At 44.1% G+C, this 16,420-nt stretch overlaps 1 protein-coding gene across 1 annotated transcript in view; it reads left to right on the forward strand.

The window, feature by feature from the left end:
- The window catches only part of LOC126092674 (uncharacterized), a 107,957-nt gene extending 92,105 nt beyond the window's left edge, over positions 1-15,852 (forward strand). The window contains exons 3-4 of the mRNA XM_049908396.1: positions 15,491-15,584; positions 15,631-15,852. Of these exons, the coding sequence (XP_049764353.1) occupies positions 15,491-15,584; positions 15,631-15,852 (316 nt within the window). The remainder of the gene's footprint in view (positions 1-15,490; positions 15,585-15,630) is intronic.
- Positions 15,853-16,420: the final 568 nt, after the last annotated feature.

Genomic DNA, 16,420 nt, shown 5'->3' on the forward strand with positions numbered 1-16,420 from the left:
TCCACGAAGGCGTTCTTTAACTTTTGGAAACAGGTGAAAATCGGACAGGGGCCAAGTCGGGACTGAATGGAGGAAGATCGATGACAGTGAAACCAAGACGTTGGATTGTTGCATATGTCACAGCGCTCGTGTGTGATCTCGCGTTGTCATATGTGGATGAACTGTTGGAAGTCAAAACTCGACTACAGAACGCTGTTTCTCACGCACCGACATGGTTATGTTACACACCGCCAAGTTACACGCTACAATCCGGAGCCCTCTAGCGGCAGAGGGCTGCAAATACGTATATTTTGAGGATAAAGATGTAGAATGTTAATAACATATGTTTCATTTTAAAAGCATGAAGAGTTTTCACATAAAAAAATTCGGAGGCGTTACTTTTCAGTGCCCTCGTATAATTCGGCCCACTGGAGAGATCTCTACCAAAACTGTGTGAAAGCTACAGAGGAAGTGTTTCAAGGTACCGGAGTTAGTTACCGACGGAGATGGCGCAGTGGTTAGCTCACTGGACTCTGATTCGGGAGGACGACCTTTTAAATCCGCGTCCGGCCATCCTGATTTAGGTTTTCCGTTATTTCCCTAAATCGCTGCAGGCAAATGCCAGGATGATTCCTTTGAAAGGGCACGGCCGACTTCTTTCCCTATCCTTCTCTAATCCAATGGGAGCGATGACCTCACTGTTTGGTCCTCTCCCCCTAAACCAACCAACCAACCGGAATTAGTTTATCTTATAAAAAAGTGATAGTCCCCATATAATATTAGAACAGAAACATGGATGAAACTAGCAGTGTACAGCAGTGAAACCTTAAATCCCTACTGAAACATATATCGCACCGACAGTTTATCGACTTAAGGATCTATAAAATATCTAGTTAGGTTATAAAATCTGAACGCAAAACAATCTGGAAGAAGGTAAGTGTCAAAGGTAGGTAGCGAAGTAGATGGTTCCTATCATAAACTGCCTGCCTCAGGAGCTGCAATGGCTGGACGCCTTAGAGAAAACTTCGGTAATGTCGCGCCTAAATTTCGTGACCGTTGCCATAAACAGACTGAGAGACTGACGCGGTTAAAACAAATGTCATGGACAAGGATTCGTGAAGGTATGTTATCGGGAAAGCCATCCATTATATGGGCCCGTTCCTGCAGCCTCAAGGTTGAGGTCCAGCAGAAGTTTGATTAAGGGCACTTCAGTGTGCAAACAGCAGCACCACAGCAAGGAAAAGAGACATGGTCAGCTCATTCGGGAACTTTTCCACTTGGGCGTGAACAGAACTGGAGGTCACGCAACCGCCTTCTATCTGGAGCTGGAAGGTCCAGGAATAATCTCCAGAAATGGCACTTCCCTTCGATTACCACCAACTGTAACTGCGGATAACACACCATGGAATCCCTGTTTCTGTATCAGCTGTTTCCTGCATCTGGCAAAGATCATCTTCCGCTAGCGACTCCAAGCGCAATTGACTCTGCAAGATTTTGGGCAGCGGTGGTACAGTTGTTAATTCATTCCCTCTTTTGCTTTTTCGAATAAATAATACCTTGAGCACTAACACAATCGACTTGTGAGGTCAATGACGTTGATCTCCTGGTAAGTGTCACAAACTCGTTGATGTAGGTATAGCACCAACGTCTATAGGTGTTTATAACAAAATTTATGCTTAGCAAATGTGGTAACAAAGCGGATTGCATATTATTTTGACAAACAATATCCAGTTTTCATTTATAGGGACGAAAATGTCGAGTACCAATGGATAAAATCCAAGGGAACCAGTGCTGCTCAGTCACGTATGGGCGTATCAGGTAACTGACGACTTAGTATCCAGGTCAAAAGACTGCTAAGACGCGAAACAGATTCATCGCTGATTTAAACAGTGTTAACACCTTGTTGACAAACGAACGAAGCCAGAATGAACGTAACGATAGCGATACGACAGTGGTTCCGTGATATCGAAGAAAAAGTTGCGCCTACCGATTTGACAAGAAATCATAATCAGATATGGTCTTATGTAGTCAGTAAAGTATCCAAATCAATTTTACAGTCTCTTAGTGACATTACTGCATCACAGAGAATTCGATCTTCCGAAATCATTTCTCTACGGAATATCACAATACAATTACCTTGGATGTAGACTCATCGACAGCTAGACGTAAATTTGGGTCTGCCCCAGGAAGTATATTGTGATCCTTGCAGTTAATTCTGTATGTTAATGATTATATAGTCATTATTGACGGTAAGCTCAGGCTTTTCGCGGAAGATGCAGGTATCTGTATGAAGTATTGTGTGAAAAAGGCTTCACAAATATTCAGTCAGATCTTGATTTCAAAGTGCTGCACACGTGAGCAACATGTGTTTAATGTTCAAAAGTGTAATATTTGAACTTCACTAAAAGACGTAGTATCCTATGAGTACAATATCAACGAATCACAGCGCACGCAAGTAAATGAGTATAACAATTTGTAGGTATGTGAAATGAACGATCATATAGACTTAGTCGTAGGTAAAGAAGTTGACCGGCAACTGTTCATTGGTGGAATAATCGGGAAATGCAATCAGTCCACAAAGGAAATTGCTTACAAATAACTTGTGCGATGTATCCTACATGCCCGATCATTACTTTCTCATTTTTCCTCCCAGAAGCTCTCAACTACATTCCCAATAGTTGTCGCACAAAATGACATTTTTCTTTCTCTTGTCATACTAGCTGCACTTGTCTGCCTCTCTCTGGGCCCATTATCACGTGAAGTTGGAAACTGTCCGTATCTTGAAGACTTACGATATTTTGATGACTATCTCCTTCGAACTGTGAAAGATCGTTACGGCACCGTCCGATGTAACAGCCATCTCCTGGTGCGCAATCTGGTGTTTTTTCTTTAGCGCTGGGTTAAAAGTACAGCAGTTACTATACTAAATAACTGCCACGTTTGAACGAGCATCATTTTGCTTGAACCTTCTGATCCAAAACTAACACGACTGCCGAGGGCGCTCTGTTCTAACACTGCTCGAGGAGAGGGAACATACCTGCTGCGCCTGGCCGATAGGCTACTCTGCAGCGCAGCTGATGTAATTCAAGCCAGGCTTGGATTTTTATCGGCCTGCAGGGTGAACGGCTGAATACAGAAACTGGGTGTTCCAGAAGCAGACTAAAGTGCTGTGGTGCCCCCTGCAAGTCGTCCTGTGTGGCGAGTGGGTAGAGGATCCAACTAAAAATTATTTCATCATCTTCCCCTGTAGTACGTAATTGACAGTGTTTTTTTAGGATAGTTCACAGAGATCTCTTAGGAGAAGAACGGCACAAATTAGTGGAACGAGTGCTAATGAATCAAGGATTAACTGTCTTGGCACGAGAAGAAGCAGTAGACGGAAAAATCTGTAAACACAAATAATGATTACAAGACGTAAGACGGTCGGGCACGTTTGGCTGGCTCTGAGCACTATGGGACTTAACATCTTAGGTCATCAGTCCCCTAGAACTTAGAACTACTTAAACCTAACTAACCTAAGGACATCACACACATCCATGCCCGAGGCAGGATTTGAACCTGCGACCGTAGCGGTCGCCCGGTTCCAGACTGTAGCGCCTAGAACCGCACGGCCACTCCGGCCGGCGAGCACGTATGACATAATATGTATGCAGAGATAAAAGAGTAGCACACCCAGGAAGAGATGGACGAAAGTGACAAAACTCAATTGTATTAGTATTCCAATTATTACTGATTTTTCGCGTTAAGCTTACTGCAATTTGATTAAAGAGTTTCACACCAGAAGCGTTACGATTTTACTTATGAAGCATCTTCTGTGGTCATTCTGTAAACTGGAAATATATGTTTCTACATTTTTGATCGTTTCACATTAAAAACAGCATTTTTGTTTCTAAAGTTGGTATGCACTTTACTTACTGTGTTTCTGCCTCTTAGTGACATATTCTTCAAACCACTGCTTCTTCGCTCTTTGTTAGCAAAGGATTACGTCGAAAGACATCACACATACACTTGGCATCTTTCGCCTTTCTGCACTTTTTCTTACGCTGCATCTGCGTTATTTACACTTCCATTTTGGAGATTGAATTAAAGTTGGGCTTGTTCTCACTCAGCACAGTATTACATTGTTTATGTCTGCTCGTTTGTTTTTGTGTAGGTCATCAGCACTGCCAACCTGTGGAACTACATGCTTTTTATATAATTCGAGTGTTTGTGTGTGTGTGTGTGTGGGGGGGGGGGAATGAGAAGGGAGAGGAGAGAGAGAGAGAGAGAGAGAGAGAGAGAGATTAGGTCGGGGAGGTTAGAGGGTGGTGTGTGTGTGTGTGTGTGTGTGTGTGTGTGTGTGTGTGTGTGTGTGGATGTGTGCGTATCAGTTACTGTAAATTAGTGAAAATATATGTTCGGGAGAGATATGAGAGGAGATTGCGGGAGGCGGTAATTGTGAAGTGTGGCTCGATGTTTTTGGGCGGGAATGGTAATTATAAGAAAGAAACTAGGAGGATATGACAACGGCAAGTGAAGCCTGTGGTTATATGTGTATATTTGACGTTACATTAAATGGTCAATCAGTTTAGAGAGTGTAAGGTTTGATAGGTTGATCTGATCATTTATGAGCTGTTTCTTTTCTGTTACTGTTTATTGAATGTGGTAGTTTTCTTGTAAGGTGAGAAGGTGTTTTTTGTTGTTGTTGTTTATCCTTAAGATTTCCGTGCCTATGTCTCTGGTGGTAATTTTATATTGGCGTTGGTGTAAGTGTTCTGCAAAAGTTGAACGATTTGTTCTATGCTTCCATGCTCTTATATGTTCTTTGTATCTGGTGTCATATGTCACCCTGGTTTGAACTATGTATCTTCCATCATATGTATTGAATTTCAGTTGGTATAGTTCCGATTTAGATAAGTTTTTCCTGTTGTTTTTGTATAGTATTTTTGAATTGAATTGTTGGTTTGGTGGGCTTTTTATGCCTTGTTTTTGAAAATATTGGTTATTCTATGTTTGTGGTTGTATCCATTGTGTACCATCTTCCGTTTTCTGTTTCTTTCTCACTTTGCATTATTCCTGTTATTTTATTTTCTTTGTTTGTTCGTAAAGGATTCTCTCCTTGTGTTGGTGACAGCTGGGTGTTTGTTCTTTTCTGTTTTTTGATTTTATTATTAACCTTTGTATCCATGGTTCAAAATGGTGCAAATGGCTCTGACCAGTATGAGACTCAACTTCTGAGGTCATTAATCCCCTATAACTTAGAACTAGTTAAACCTAACTAACCTAAGGACATCACACACATCCATGCCCGAGGCAGGATTCGAACCTGCGACCGTAGCGGTCTCGCGATTCCAGACTGCAGCGCCTAGAACCGCACGGCCATTTGTATCCATGGTTTGTGGCTATTCGTATAACGGTATTCATTTCTTTTTGGTAGTTGTCTCTGTCTAATGATACTGTGTTTAGTCTGTAGAGTTGTATCTAAGTATCTAAGTAAGTTGAGAATTCGTGTGTTGTGATGTCTCATGCTTAAATGTGCCTGTTGTTGACGGTTTTCGGTATATGTCAAATGTGTGTTGGTTTTTTTCATCTCTTTGCTGATGTCCATGAAATTTAACTGCCTAGTGCGCTATTTTTCTGGCGTAAAATGTATCTTACCACAGTCATGCAAACAAACATAGTATGAGTATTTTCTTGACCCACAGCTGCTACGAAGTTTTAAATGATTTCATTCCACCATTGGTTTATTTTCTGTACTGTAGCACAATATCAGCCTCAAGTCATTTTCAAGTGATAATTAATGGAAACCCTCAGCTGCCGACAGGTGTTGTTGACATACCTTGATGGGGACAGCTGAAAATGTGTGCCGCGACCGGAACTCGAGCGCGGGATCTCCTGCTTACATGGCAGACGCTCTATCCACCTGAGTCACCGAAGACACAGATGAATAGCGCGACTGCGGGGACTTATGCCTTGCACACTTCCAATGAGACCCATATTCCCAACTGTCCACAATCTACATACGTAATGTTCCTAACAGATACTCCGCCCATTCACTCGTTACTCGCGCCCACTTAAGTTGACGATTCCCGTAAGAGTTCGAGCAACCTGTGCGCACTCGCACAGACGAAGGTCAATGGCCGGGTAGCCTTTAACTATATATGAAGATAGTAACTGTTTTCAACTGCCTAAATACAGATGTTGACAGCGTGACTATTAACACCGTTCGCTGCGTCATGCGGCATGATACAGCCACGTCACGTACTTTTAGTCGGGACCAACGAGGTATACGGGCCCTGCAAAGAACTTGTGACGTCTCGCTAGTCGGATGCCCCGCCACTCTTCGCAAAATCTCAGCTCTGTGCAGGGCCCACGGGACATAAATATGAAATTGAGAAGGTACCAACTAAAGGTCTGAGTTTTGTCGTGTGGTATCGATAACTTGCGTGCATTTAAAAGCGCATTCAAGAATTTGTAAACTCGTTTGAAATAGTTACTCGCTCCTCGCCGGAGACGGCTGCTGGCACTGGTAAGACCTGCAGTGTCACGTGCTCTGACGTACGTGCCAGCGTATGTCTTTCTCGTGGGCCTCCACTTTAGTCAGAAAATGCCCTTGGTCGTAGCAAGGCAGGTATTCAATTCACACGGACGGTGCGTCGACGACTTGATCACCACGGACAGTCAGCATGGCGACCATGTAAAGTTCCATTGATGCGACGGCAGAGAGAGAAGCTTACAGACAATATTGAGGGGCCCAACGACAACAGTGGACACAGGAACGACACCACGTTGTCTTTTGAGATGACTTCAATTTCTGCAGACAGTATCACGGCGGACATATAGTGCGTGGAGGCTCCGAGGGTACGTACATTGTCAGATTGCATTCATCACCGCCATACTGGCCCAGCAGCTGCGTTGTTGGTGTGGGTTTGTGGGTTGCCTCTTGGTGCTCATCACGATCGCCTCTGGTTCGCATAGCGCGTAATTTGGAAGAGCAGCCGTTACATTTAGAGATCAATGACGTCCTCTATCTTCGATTCTGAAAAGCGTTATATTTCAGCAAGATAACGCAGGACCACATGTTGCCCGTACCGTCCCGGCCTTGCTCGATGCAGAGGATATCCGATTGTTTCCCAGGCCAGCACGTTCCCCAGATCCGTCACCCACTGGAAAAAATGAATAATGGTTTGCCGCGACACTGGCGTATCACTAAGCGCCAGCCTATAGCCTATGTGATATAGGGCCTATGCCAAATGACAGGAACATAAAATGCCCCAGAACACGCGGTCTTTTTTTGCGGACAGTACAGAAACATCAGAGAAACATCTTACCAAGACAACAGTAATACAGAACCACATATACAGGGTGCCCCAGGAGGAATGGTCAGCACTCAGTATAGGACAGGAACGATCATTCAGAGCGAAAAGTCCAATAAACATTATCTCTAAAACGCATAGTTTAAGAAATGTGAAACAAATCTCTTCCACCACAAACTCTTTGCTTTCCAGGTTTTGGAAGGTCATAGTATGGACCAAAATACGAAAAAAATTTGCCCAATACGAGTAAATATGGGCTCTAAAATGCTTATCGAAAGAGCTATCAGCACTTGTTTATATCCGCTGCTGAGTGACACACCTCTTCTACTGAACAAGTGCTCATAGTTCTTAAGGTATGCACTTTTAGAGTCCATGCTTGCTGAACTTTTTTTCTTGTTTTGGTCCATAGTACCTCCACCCAAGAGAGAAGCAAAGAGCTTCCAGTGGAAGAGATTTGTTTCACAGTATCGAAGGTTAAGAAGTGCTCATAGGTGTTAAGGTATGCGTTTTAGAGCCCATGGTTGCTAGATTCATTGTGCTTCAAAGGATCGTTCCTGTCGTATCCCTGAATTCTGATCATTCCTCGTGGAACACCTGTATACGCATTAATTAAAAACGAAGAGCGATGTACTAAACTTAACACACAGACAGAGACCACCAAAGCTACATATTGAAATTATATACGACCACCAACCCACAGACAACAAGCCTATATGCTACCTCATGACGGATTCCATAGGAGAGATGCAGAAGGAGAAGAACAAGAAGAAAGCGACGATTGTCCTACAACAAAAAACTTAGGTCCATTGACATAACCGTACCATAGCCCAAAATGAATTGCCGCAATACTCTACTCTTAACCTATATAATAAAGTATAAGACAGTGTATGCGTATTATCAGAGAAACGAGTTATAAACATGTACGAGGGCTGTCCAGAAAGTAAGTTACGATTGATCGCGAAATGAAAATCACAGTGAAAATCAGAAATGTTTCAGTTGTAACAGGTAGCTACACCTTTCAGCTAATTCTCTACGTAGTCGCCGTTCTGACTCAGACATTCGTCGTAGCGTTGTACCAATTTTCCAATACCCTCATCATAGAAGGCAGCCGTCAGTGCTTTCCGCCAATTCTCTACGCTGGCCTAAAGCTCCTTGTCTGTGCCAAAATGTTGTCTTCATAGCCAGCGGTTCGTTTGAGCAGAGATGAAACTCAGTGGGAGACAATTACGGGCTGTATTGTGGATAACCAAACATTTCCAATTGAAACGATGCAGGAACATCTTCATTGCCCCTGCAGAATGAGGCTGAGAATTGTCTTGAAGAAGAAACCGCACGACAGTTATGTAACGTTGGTTGCATAGCTTCAGGGGAAAATTCTCACCAGGCCCTCGTACTTGGCGGGAGACACTATTTTCTATAACATCTTTACGAGCTCACTAAGAGCTCAGGAATGAAAATAGCGACATAATTCTACCTAGAGTCATACTAGAGACACTGCCCAACACATCTTTCCAAAGCTTTATCGGATTTTCATAGTCGTTTCCATTTCGCGACCGATCGTAACTTACTTTCTGGACAGCCCTCGTATATACACCTAGAATAACAATGACAGCGCCGCGCGGGATTAGCTGAGCGGTCTAAGGCGCTGCAGACATGGACTGTGCGGCTGGTCCCGGTGGAGGTTCGAGTCCTCCCTTGGGCATGGGTATATGTGTTTGTCGTTAGGATAATTTAGGTTAAGTAGTGTGTAAGCTTAGGGACTGATGACCTTAGCTGTTAAGTCCCATAAAATTTCACACACATTTGAACATTTTGAACAATGACAGCAGATATGTAGGGTACTAATACTAGACTAACCAATACACCGCTGGAGTATCAACCATACACCCACTCCTCAGTGCCCCTGTTATATTAATATAATTTTAAGAACTGTGACTGGCGATCAATGGCTCGAAGCAACAAGTCCGAAGTTTTCATCCCTAGTCGGTCGGTGGCAGTGTTAACTCATCTATAATGTATCCTATCTCCTTCGTTTTTAGTCCTCTTCAATATCAAAACATTTTTTATGCCTCCGTTTCCAAATGTTATGTTAAATTCACTGGTTTCAAAAATGCTGCAGAAAAGAAAAAAAAGAAAATAACAATAGGCCCATCTCCACCGTTTTGTCGCTGATTAGTTGTAATAATAGAATAAATTGTATTTTATTTCAGCTTCTTTACGGCAACATTATAGAGCATGATATCCGACAGAAGTTTTTTTATTCGAAAGTATGCCTAACAACCGACTAAATTAATGTGATGAGTGACAAGCGTTTCTAATTCCCTGTTTTAAATATTTATCTAAATTTTAACCGTTATCCTTCATCACTCAGAAGGAAGTAAATTAGCCGCGTTGATACCATGATTGTCGACGACGGTATTGCATCCCTCAGACATTCGAAGTTAAAATATGGCGAGTTCACTGGAAGCCGTATAAACAATTACATTAGCTCACATTCACTCAATGTGAGCAGAGGCGCCTTTAAGCAACCATCTGGTGTAATATTTGTAAGTATCGTTGAAGGATACCAGTTTATTCAAGCGCTTATGTTTGATGACCTGGAATGTTCATTCGTAAGCAGCATAAATCGTAGACAAGGTTAAACAGCTTCTGGAAATCACAGTTGACGACACTCCGTTTTCTGAGACATGAGCATCTGGTAAACATGGGATAGCATCACTTTAAAATGTCACATTTAGGGAAATAAATTCACAAACCTTTGTTGTACAATAAGGAACAACCTATTTGTACTCAAAATCTCCTGAATGTTTTTCTGTATCATGTGATATATAAGCTGTATTTTTCACATTATATGAAGCTCAGAACGTCCACGTGCACCAGCGATCACCCAGCAAATGTCAATCACAGTGGTGGGGGAATGGAAGGCGTTACTACAAGGACTTACCTTGTTCCAGCTTGGGAGCACGTTGGTCAGCATGCATTGCCGTCCGTGGTGGTCAAACACCCATGTCCCGCCTTTTATAATGTCCAGGGGACCGTCATGGATTGCGATGAATCCAGTGTAATTATTGTCTTTGAATCAAAATATCAATTTTTTTTCTTCTCACTGCATATTTCTTTCAGTTACTTTCGGTACTATACTGTAGTATTTCTTTCTATGTATGGTCCAAGTTTCATAGAGCCATGTTACTTGGCAGTGACACGTCATACAAAGTTACTTTCGTCCTTAAGTTTCGCGCACCAGGGAGGTTTGTTCTCATCCTGCTCAGTTCCTCTACAGCGTAAGAAGTTCTGCGTGAAGTGCACAATATTTGACGGTTTATACTTTTGCGCAAAAATTTCAGATTGGTGACCGCACTGTGTAGTGTTAGATCAGCTGTACCTGTGCGTAGCAACTCACTGTGACCTCAGTAGAGGCTTGCACTTAGATTTTGGCCAGTCGCTACGATTAATGAGCTCTGGCACGGAGCTGAAGCAGCATGGAATGACTGGCCCATATCTGTCATCCAAGATCAGTTGTACCCGACGCGTGGGCAGGTTAACCCACTGTTAGTGCCAGAGCTAACAGCTCTGTTTACTAAACTTCGCATGCTACATATCTTCAAATCACCTACAAATTTAGCCATATACGTCTAGATCTAAGTACATAATCGGTAAGCCTCCATACGCTTATTAGCGGAGGGTACCTTCTACCAGTACTAGTTACTTCATTTCCCGTTCCGGTCACAAAGAAGGGAAAAATGACAGCCCTCATTTCTCTTACCTTGTCTTTGAGATCTTTACACGAAATGTTCGTTGGTTGCAGGAGAGTCGTTATGCAGTCAGCCATAAATTGTTTTTCTCTATAGTGTTTCTCGATAAGGTTGTCGTTTTCCCTACACGTATCCCCATTCCAGTTCGCGAACCATCTCCATAATACTCGTGTATTGCGAACCTGTTAGTAACAAATCTAGCGGCCGCCTCTGAATTTCTTCTAAGCCTCCTTTTAATCCGACCTGGTGCGGATCCTAAACGCTGCAGCAGTACCCAAGCATGGGTCGCACTAGTGTGCTATAGGCAGTCTCCTTTGTAGATGAATTACACTTTTTTTCTAGAATTCTCCTAATAAAACAGAACTGACATTCGCCTTCCCTACTACTGAGCTCACCTGCTCCTTTAATTTACATAGCTCTGCGACGTTATGGTAGATATTTAATCAATGTGATTGTGTCAAGCGGCATACCACTAATACAGGGGTTCCAAAAAGATGATACATATTTCGAACCCATATATTTATTAAACTGTAAGACACAGAATTATGAAACTTGGGACATATTTAAGAATCTCTCAAGTTTAGATTACAGATGTTTAATATGTCATCCACCAGCGACACACTCTTTATCACATCGATACTTGAATTTCTCTCATACACGGGTAAGGACGTCCATCGTCACTAATGTTGTGGCAGTACCGATGCGGTTCTTCAGCTTTTCTAGGTTCTGTGGTAGTGTTGGCGCATAAACGGCGTCTTTGATGAAACCCCACAGGAAGAAGTCACAGGGTGTTATATCCAGTGATCGTGGAGGTCAGCTGAGAAGTGCTACATCCCCTGCTGTCTGACGTCAAATTCAACACTCGGTTTCATTCAGATATTCAGTCGCTTCGCGACTACAGTGAGGGGGTGCCCCGTCTTGTTGGAAAATGAACCTGTCGTCAATCAGCCTCCGAAACATTCAGTTTATAACATAGCAAGATGAATGCTAACGATGTTTCCGTCAAAGAGGAATTGCTCGTAAAGAGATGAGAGGGACATGGCACAAAACACAATAATTTTGGGTGAATCTCGTATATTTTCAGTGAGTGCATGTGGGCCCTGTAGGCTCCAAATCCGAATATTAGTTCGTTTACGGAATTGCGCTTTTTCACTGAAAGCGAAGCGTTGTGTGAAAGTGTTAGCATTGTCAATAACATTCTGCAACTCGTCACAAAATGCCACATGTTTGCGTTTGTCGTCATGACGCAGAGCCCGTAACAGCTGTAACTTGTCAGCTTCATAACCAATCGACGTCTCAAAACAAGGCAAACTGTTGTCGATGGCAGTTTTAGTTCCCGAGCAGCACGACCAATTGATTTTCTAGGACTATGTTGGAAGGCGGTTTGAATTCGTGGGACATTTTCGTCAGAAACACGAGGGTGGCCAGGACTCGTTCCTTTACATGCACAGCCTGTGTCTAAAAACTGTCGATACCATCTGCGAATGTTCCATCCTTTCGGAGTATCAGTGTTTGTACTTCAACCTGAAACATCCTTGCGCTGTAATACGGAATTACCCTTCGCAAACTCGAGGACACAAAATAATTTCTGTTGCGGAGTAGCCATTTTGCAGCATGTGACAGTAACCAAGGAAACAGAAGAAAACCGACAACTCGAGATAATGAATATAAAATAGACGATGTATTCGTCCCTCCAATAACCGAGCCTTGGCTCAGCGATCGATAGTTTTGACAACATAATTCAGGACGTGTCAAAAAGAGTGAGCTGACTTCAAAACCCCATATTTATAGATTTTTGGAATATTTTGCAATTCATTTCATGTTTATAGTATGGTTTTATCAATAAATATGGAGTTTTGAAATCAGGTCATTCTTTTTGAAACACCCTATACTTTAATAGGCTCTATATATATATATATATATATATATATATATATTGTTTTTGAAACATCTTATTCTCTATTCAAACATTATAGGTTTTTTTTCTACTCATCGGCATTAACTTATATTTTCCTACATTTAGAGCAAGCGGCCATTCATCAGACCAAATAGAAAACCTATCTAAATGATCCTGCATATCGTGACACTTTCCCGTACACTACAGAGTCATCAACAAACAGTCACAGGTTGCTGCTCGCCCTTTCCAGCAGGTCATAAATCGTACCTTGTGTCCCCAGCACTGAATTCTGATATTTGATATTAGCCGAAGACATAAACATCACGATATTATAGAAAATAAACGAAAACCTTAGACAGGTGGAATGGAACCTTTTAAATAAACTTTCCCGTAATGTATGCCACAGTCACAGTGTTCTTTAGTCCATTATGGAAAAACACAGGGATATATTGAGGTCAAAAAAGTCACGGTATGTCTACTAATATCATGTCTGGCCTCTTTTTGCCGGCGTAGTGCAGCAACTTGATGTGGCATGGTCTCTAAAAGTCGTTGGAAGTCCCCTTCAGAAATACTGATCCATAGCTGTCAATAATTGGGAAAGAGTGGCCGGTGCAGGATGCTGTGCACGGACTGACCTCTCGATTATGTTCCATAAATGTCCAATGGGGTTTATGTCGGGCGACCTGGGTGGCCAAATCATTATTCGCATTTTCCACAATATTCTTCAAATCAGTCACTAACACTTGTGGCCCGGTGACATACTGCACTGTCATCCACAAAAATTTCCTCGTTATTTGGAAACATGACGTCCATGAATGGCTGCGAATGGTCTTCAAGTAGCCCAGCATTCAGAGGACCCGGTTCATTCCATATAAACACAGTCCAAGGCATTAAGGAGCCACCCACAGCTTGCTTTGTGTTGACAACTTGGGTCCACGGAATCGTGGGGCCTGCGCCACACGCAAACCCTACCATCATCTCTGACTAGCTGAAACCGAGACTCATCTGTCCAGGCCACAGTTTTACAGTTGCCTAGGGTCCAACCGACATGGTCACGAGCCCAAGAGAGACGCTGTAAGCGATGTCGTGCTGTTAGCAAAGAGTATCGCGTCGGTTGCCCGCTGCTGTAGCCCATTAACGGCAAATTTCACCGCTCTGTCCTAACGCGCTGACAAGTCGACGCAAAGGCCGCTGCTCTCGGTCTTTAAGTGAAGGCCGTCGGCCACTGCGTTGTCCTTGGCGAGAGGTAATGCCTGAAATTTCTCGGCATACCTTGACACTGTGTACAGGTTGACAATTATTGAACTACATGAAAGAAAACGTAAATTATTACAAACAACGGCGCCCACACACTTTATACAACATGGGGTCACTACAGATATTCGGATTCAGATTTTCGACATGCCTGTCTTCAAAAATGGTTCAAATGGCTCTGAGCACTATGGGACTTAACATCTGAGGTCATCAGTCCCCCAGAACTTAGAACTACTTAAATCTAACCTAAGGACATCACAAACATCCATGCCCGAGGCAGAATTCGAACCTGCGACCGTAGCGGTCGCGCGGTTCCCAACTGAAGCGCCTAGAACCGCACGGCTACCGCGGCCGGCATGCTTGTCATCAGTGGCGATGATGTGGCGTAGGCGAACAGCGAAATTCTGCACAAGCCGCTGAAATGTCGCAACATCGATGCTGTCGATGGTCTTTTGGATGACTGTTTTGAGTGCAGCAGTGGTTTTGGGGTTACTACTGTACTCCTTGTCTTTAATATCGTCACAGAAAAAGGAGTCCCATGTGTTCATACCTGGAGAATATGGAGGCCAATCGAGACCCATTCCAGTGGCCTCTGGGAACCCCAGAGCCAGAATGCGGTTTCCGAAGTGCTCCTCCAGGGCATCACTCCCCTGCTTCGATGGTGTCTTGCATGAACCACATCTTGTCGAAATCAGGGTCACTTTGGATAATGGGGATGAAATCATCTTCCAAAAGCTTCATGTACCGTTCGGTGTTCACCGTGCCGTAATGGAATATCGCACCGATTATTCTGTGAGTGCACATTGCACACCACACAGTCATCCGTTGAAGATGAAGAGACTTCTCGACCACGAAATGCGGAATCTCAGTCCCCCAAATACACCAATTTACTGACAAAGCCATCCAAATGAAAGTGGGTTCGTAGGTAAACCAAACCATATTCACACCAACAATTCTCATCATGTCCCGCAGGCAACCCTGCAGTTTGAACGTCCTAACGCAAACCGTTCAGGAATTATGACCCTTTTATTTCATGTGGTTCAATAATTGTCACCCTCTATCTGGAATATTGAATTCCCTAACGATTTCCGAAATGGATTGTCCCGTGCGTCTAGCTCCAACAACCATTCCACGTTCAAAGTCTTTTAATCCCCGTAGTGCGGCCATAATCACATCGGACGCCTTTTTACGTGAATCGCCTGAGTACGAATGACATCTCCGCCAATGCACTTCCCTTTTATCCCTCGTGTGTGCGGTACTACCGCCATCTGTGTACGTGCATATCGCTATCTCATTGGCTTCTGCCATCTCAGTGTAACGTTTAGTCGCGAGGGCAGGGAGGCGGCGGCGGCGCAGCCCGGCACCTGCCCCCGTGTGGCGGTGCTCTATCGCGAGCGCGCCGCGACTGTACCGACGCTCCGGCGCTGACTCACCCCACCCCACGGCACCGCAGCCCGGGCCCGGCGGCGGCCACTGGGGGCGGGTGGGGCCGCCAGCTGTGGGCGGAGGGGGCGGGGTGGGGGCGGCCGGGGCAGTGGGATGGGGCGCGTACTGCGGCGTGCACCCGCGAGACCCGGGCTTCGACCCGCGCAGCGCCGCCGCCGCCGCTACTGCCACTAAATCATCGGCGCACCTGCCGCCAGCCGGTAGCCGGCAGCCACGCACGCCCACCTAGCGACCGCCCACACACTTTGCTCCGCAAGGCGGCGCCGATCGAAATAACTCGTCCCCCGGCGCGTACCGACAATCGTCACAAAGGCAGGTGCCGTTTGTTCGAAATCGATCGGGCCCAACCTCGCTACTGTGCTCCAGTAACGCGAGTGTTTAAAGGACTCTTCAGCAGCAGAGCGTAATTCAGTGGTTAGTGGAATACATTTGAGTGACATGAAATGAATGGGGGTAATCGGGATGGAATCAGTGAAGATTAATACACGAAATGTTATTAGCGAAGTAAAACTCAATCGATCTATAGCAGTGGTCGTCAAGCTTTGTTGTTCAAGAGCCACTACAGACACTGTGGAGCGGCAATGAGAGCTGCATACGTGGCGATCTTACTATTAACTCATCAGATGAATTCCGAACTGCGAATAAGAACTACAATCAGCTGTAGAATGGAATGACTACAATGAAAATTTGTGCCGGATCGGGACTCGAACGCGGATTTCCCGCTTATCGCGAGCGGTTGCCTTACCATTTTGCTATCCGTGCATGTCTCACGGCCCGTCTCCATCTTCTACAGGGTA

The sequence above is a fragment of the Schistocerca cancellata genome, chromosome 7 (assembly GCF_023864275.1).
Source record: "Schistocerca cancellata isolate TAMUIC-IGC-003103 chromosome 7, iqSchCanc2.1, whole genome shotgun sequence".
NCBI classification, from domain to species: Eukaryota; Metazoa; Arthropoda; class Insecta; order Orthoptera; family Acrididae; genus Schistocerca; species Schistocerca cancellata.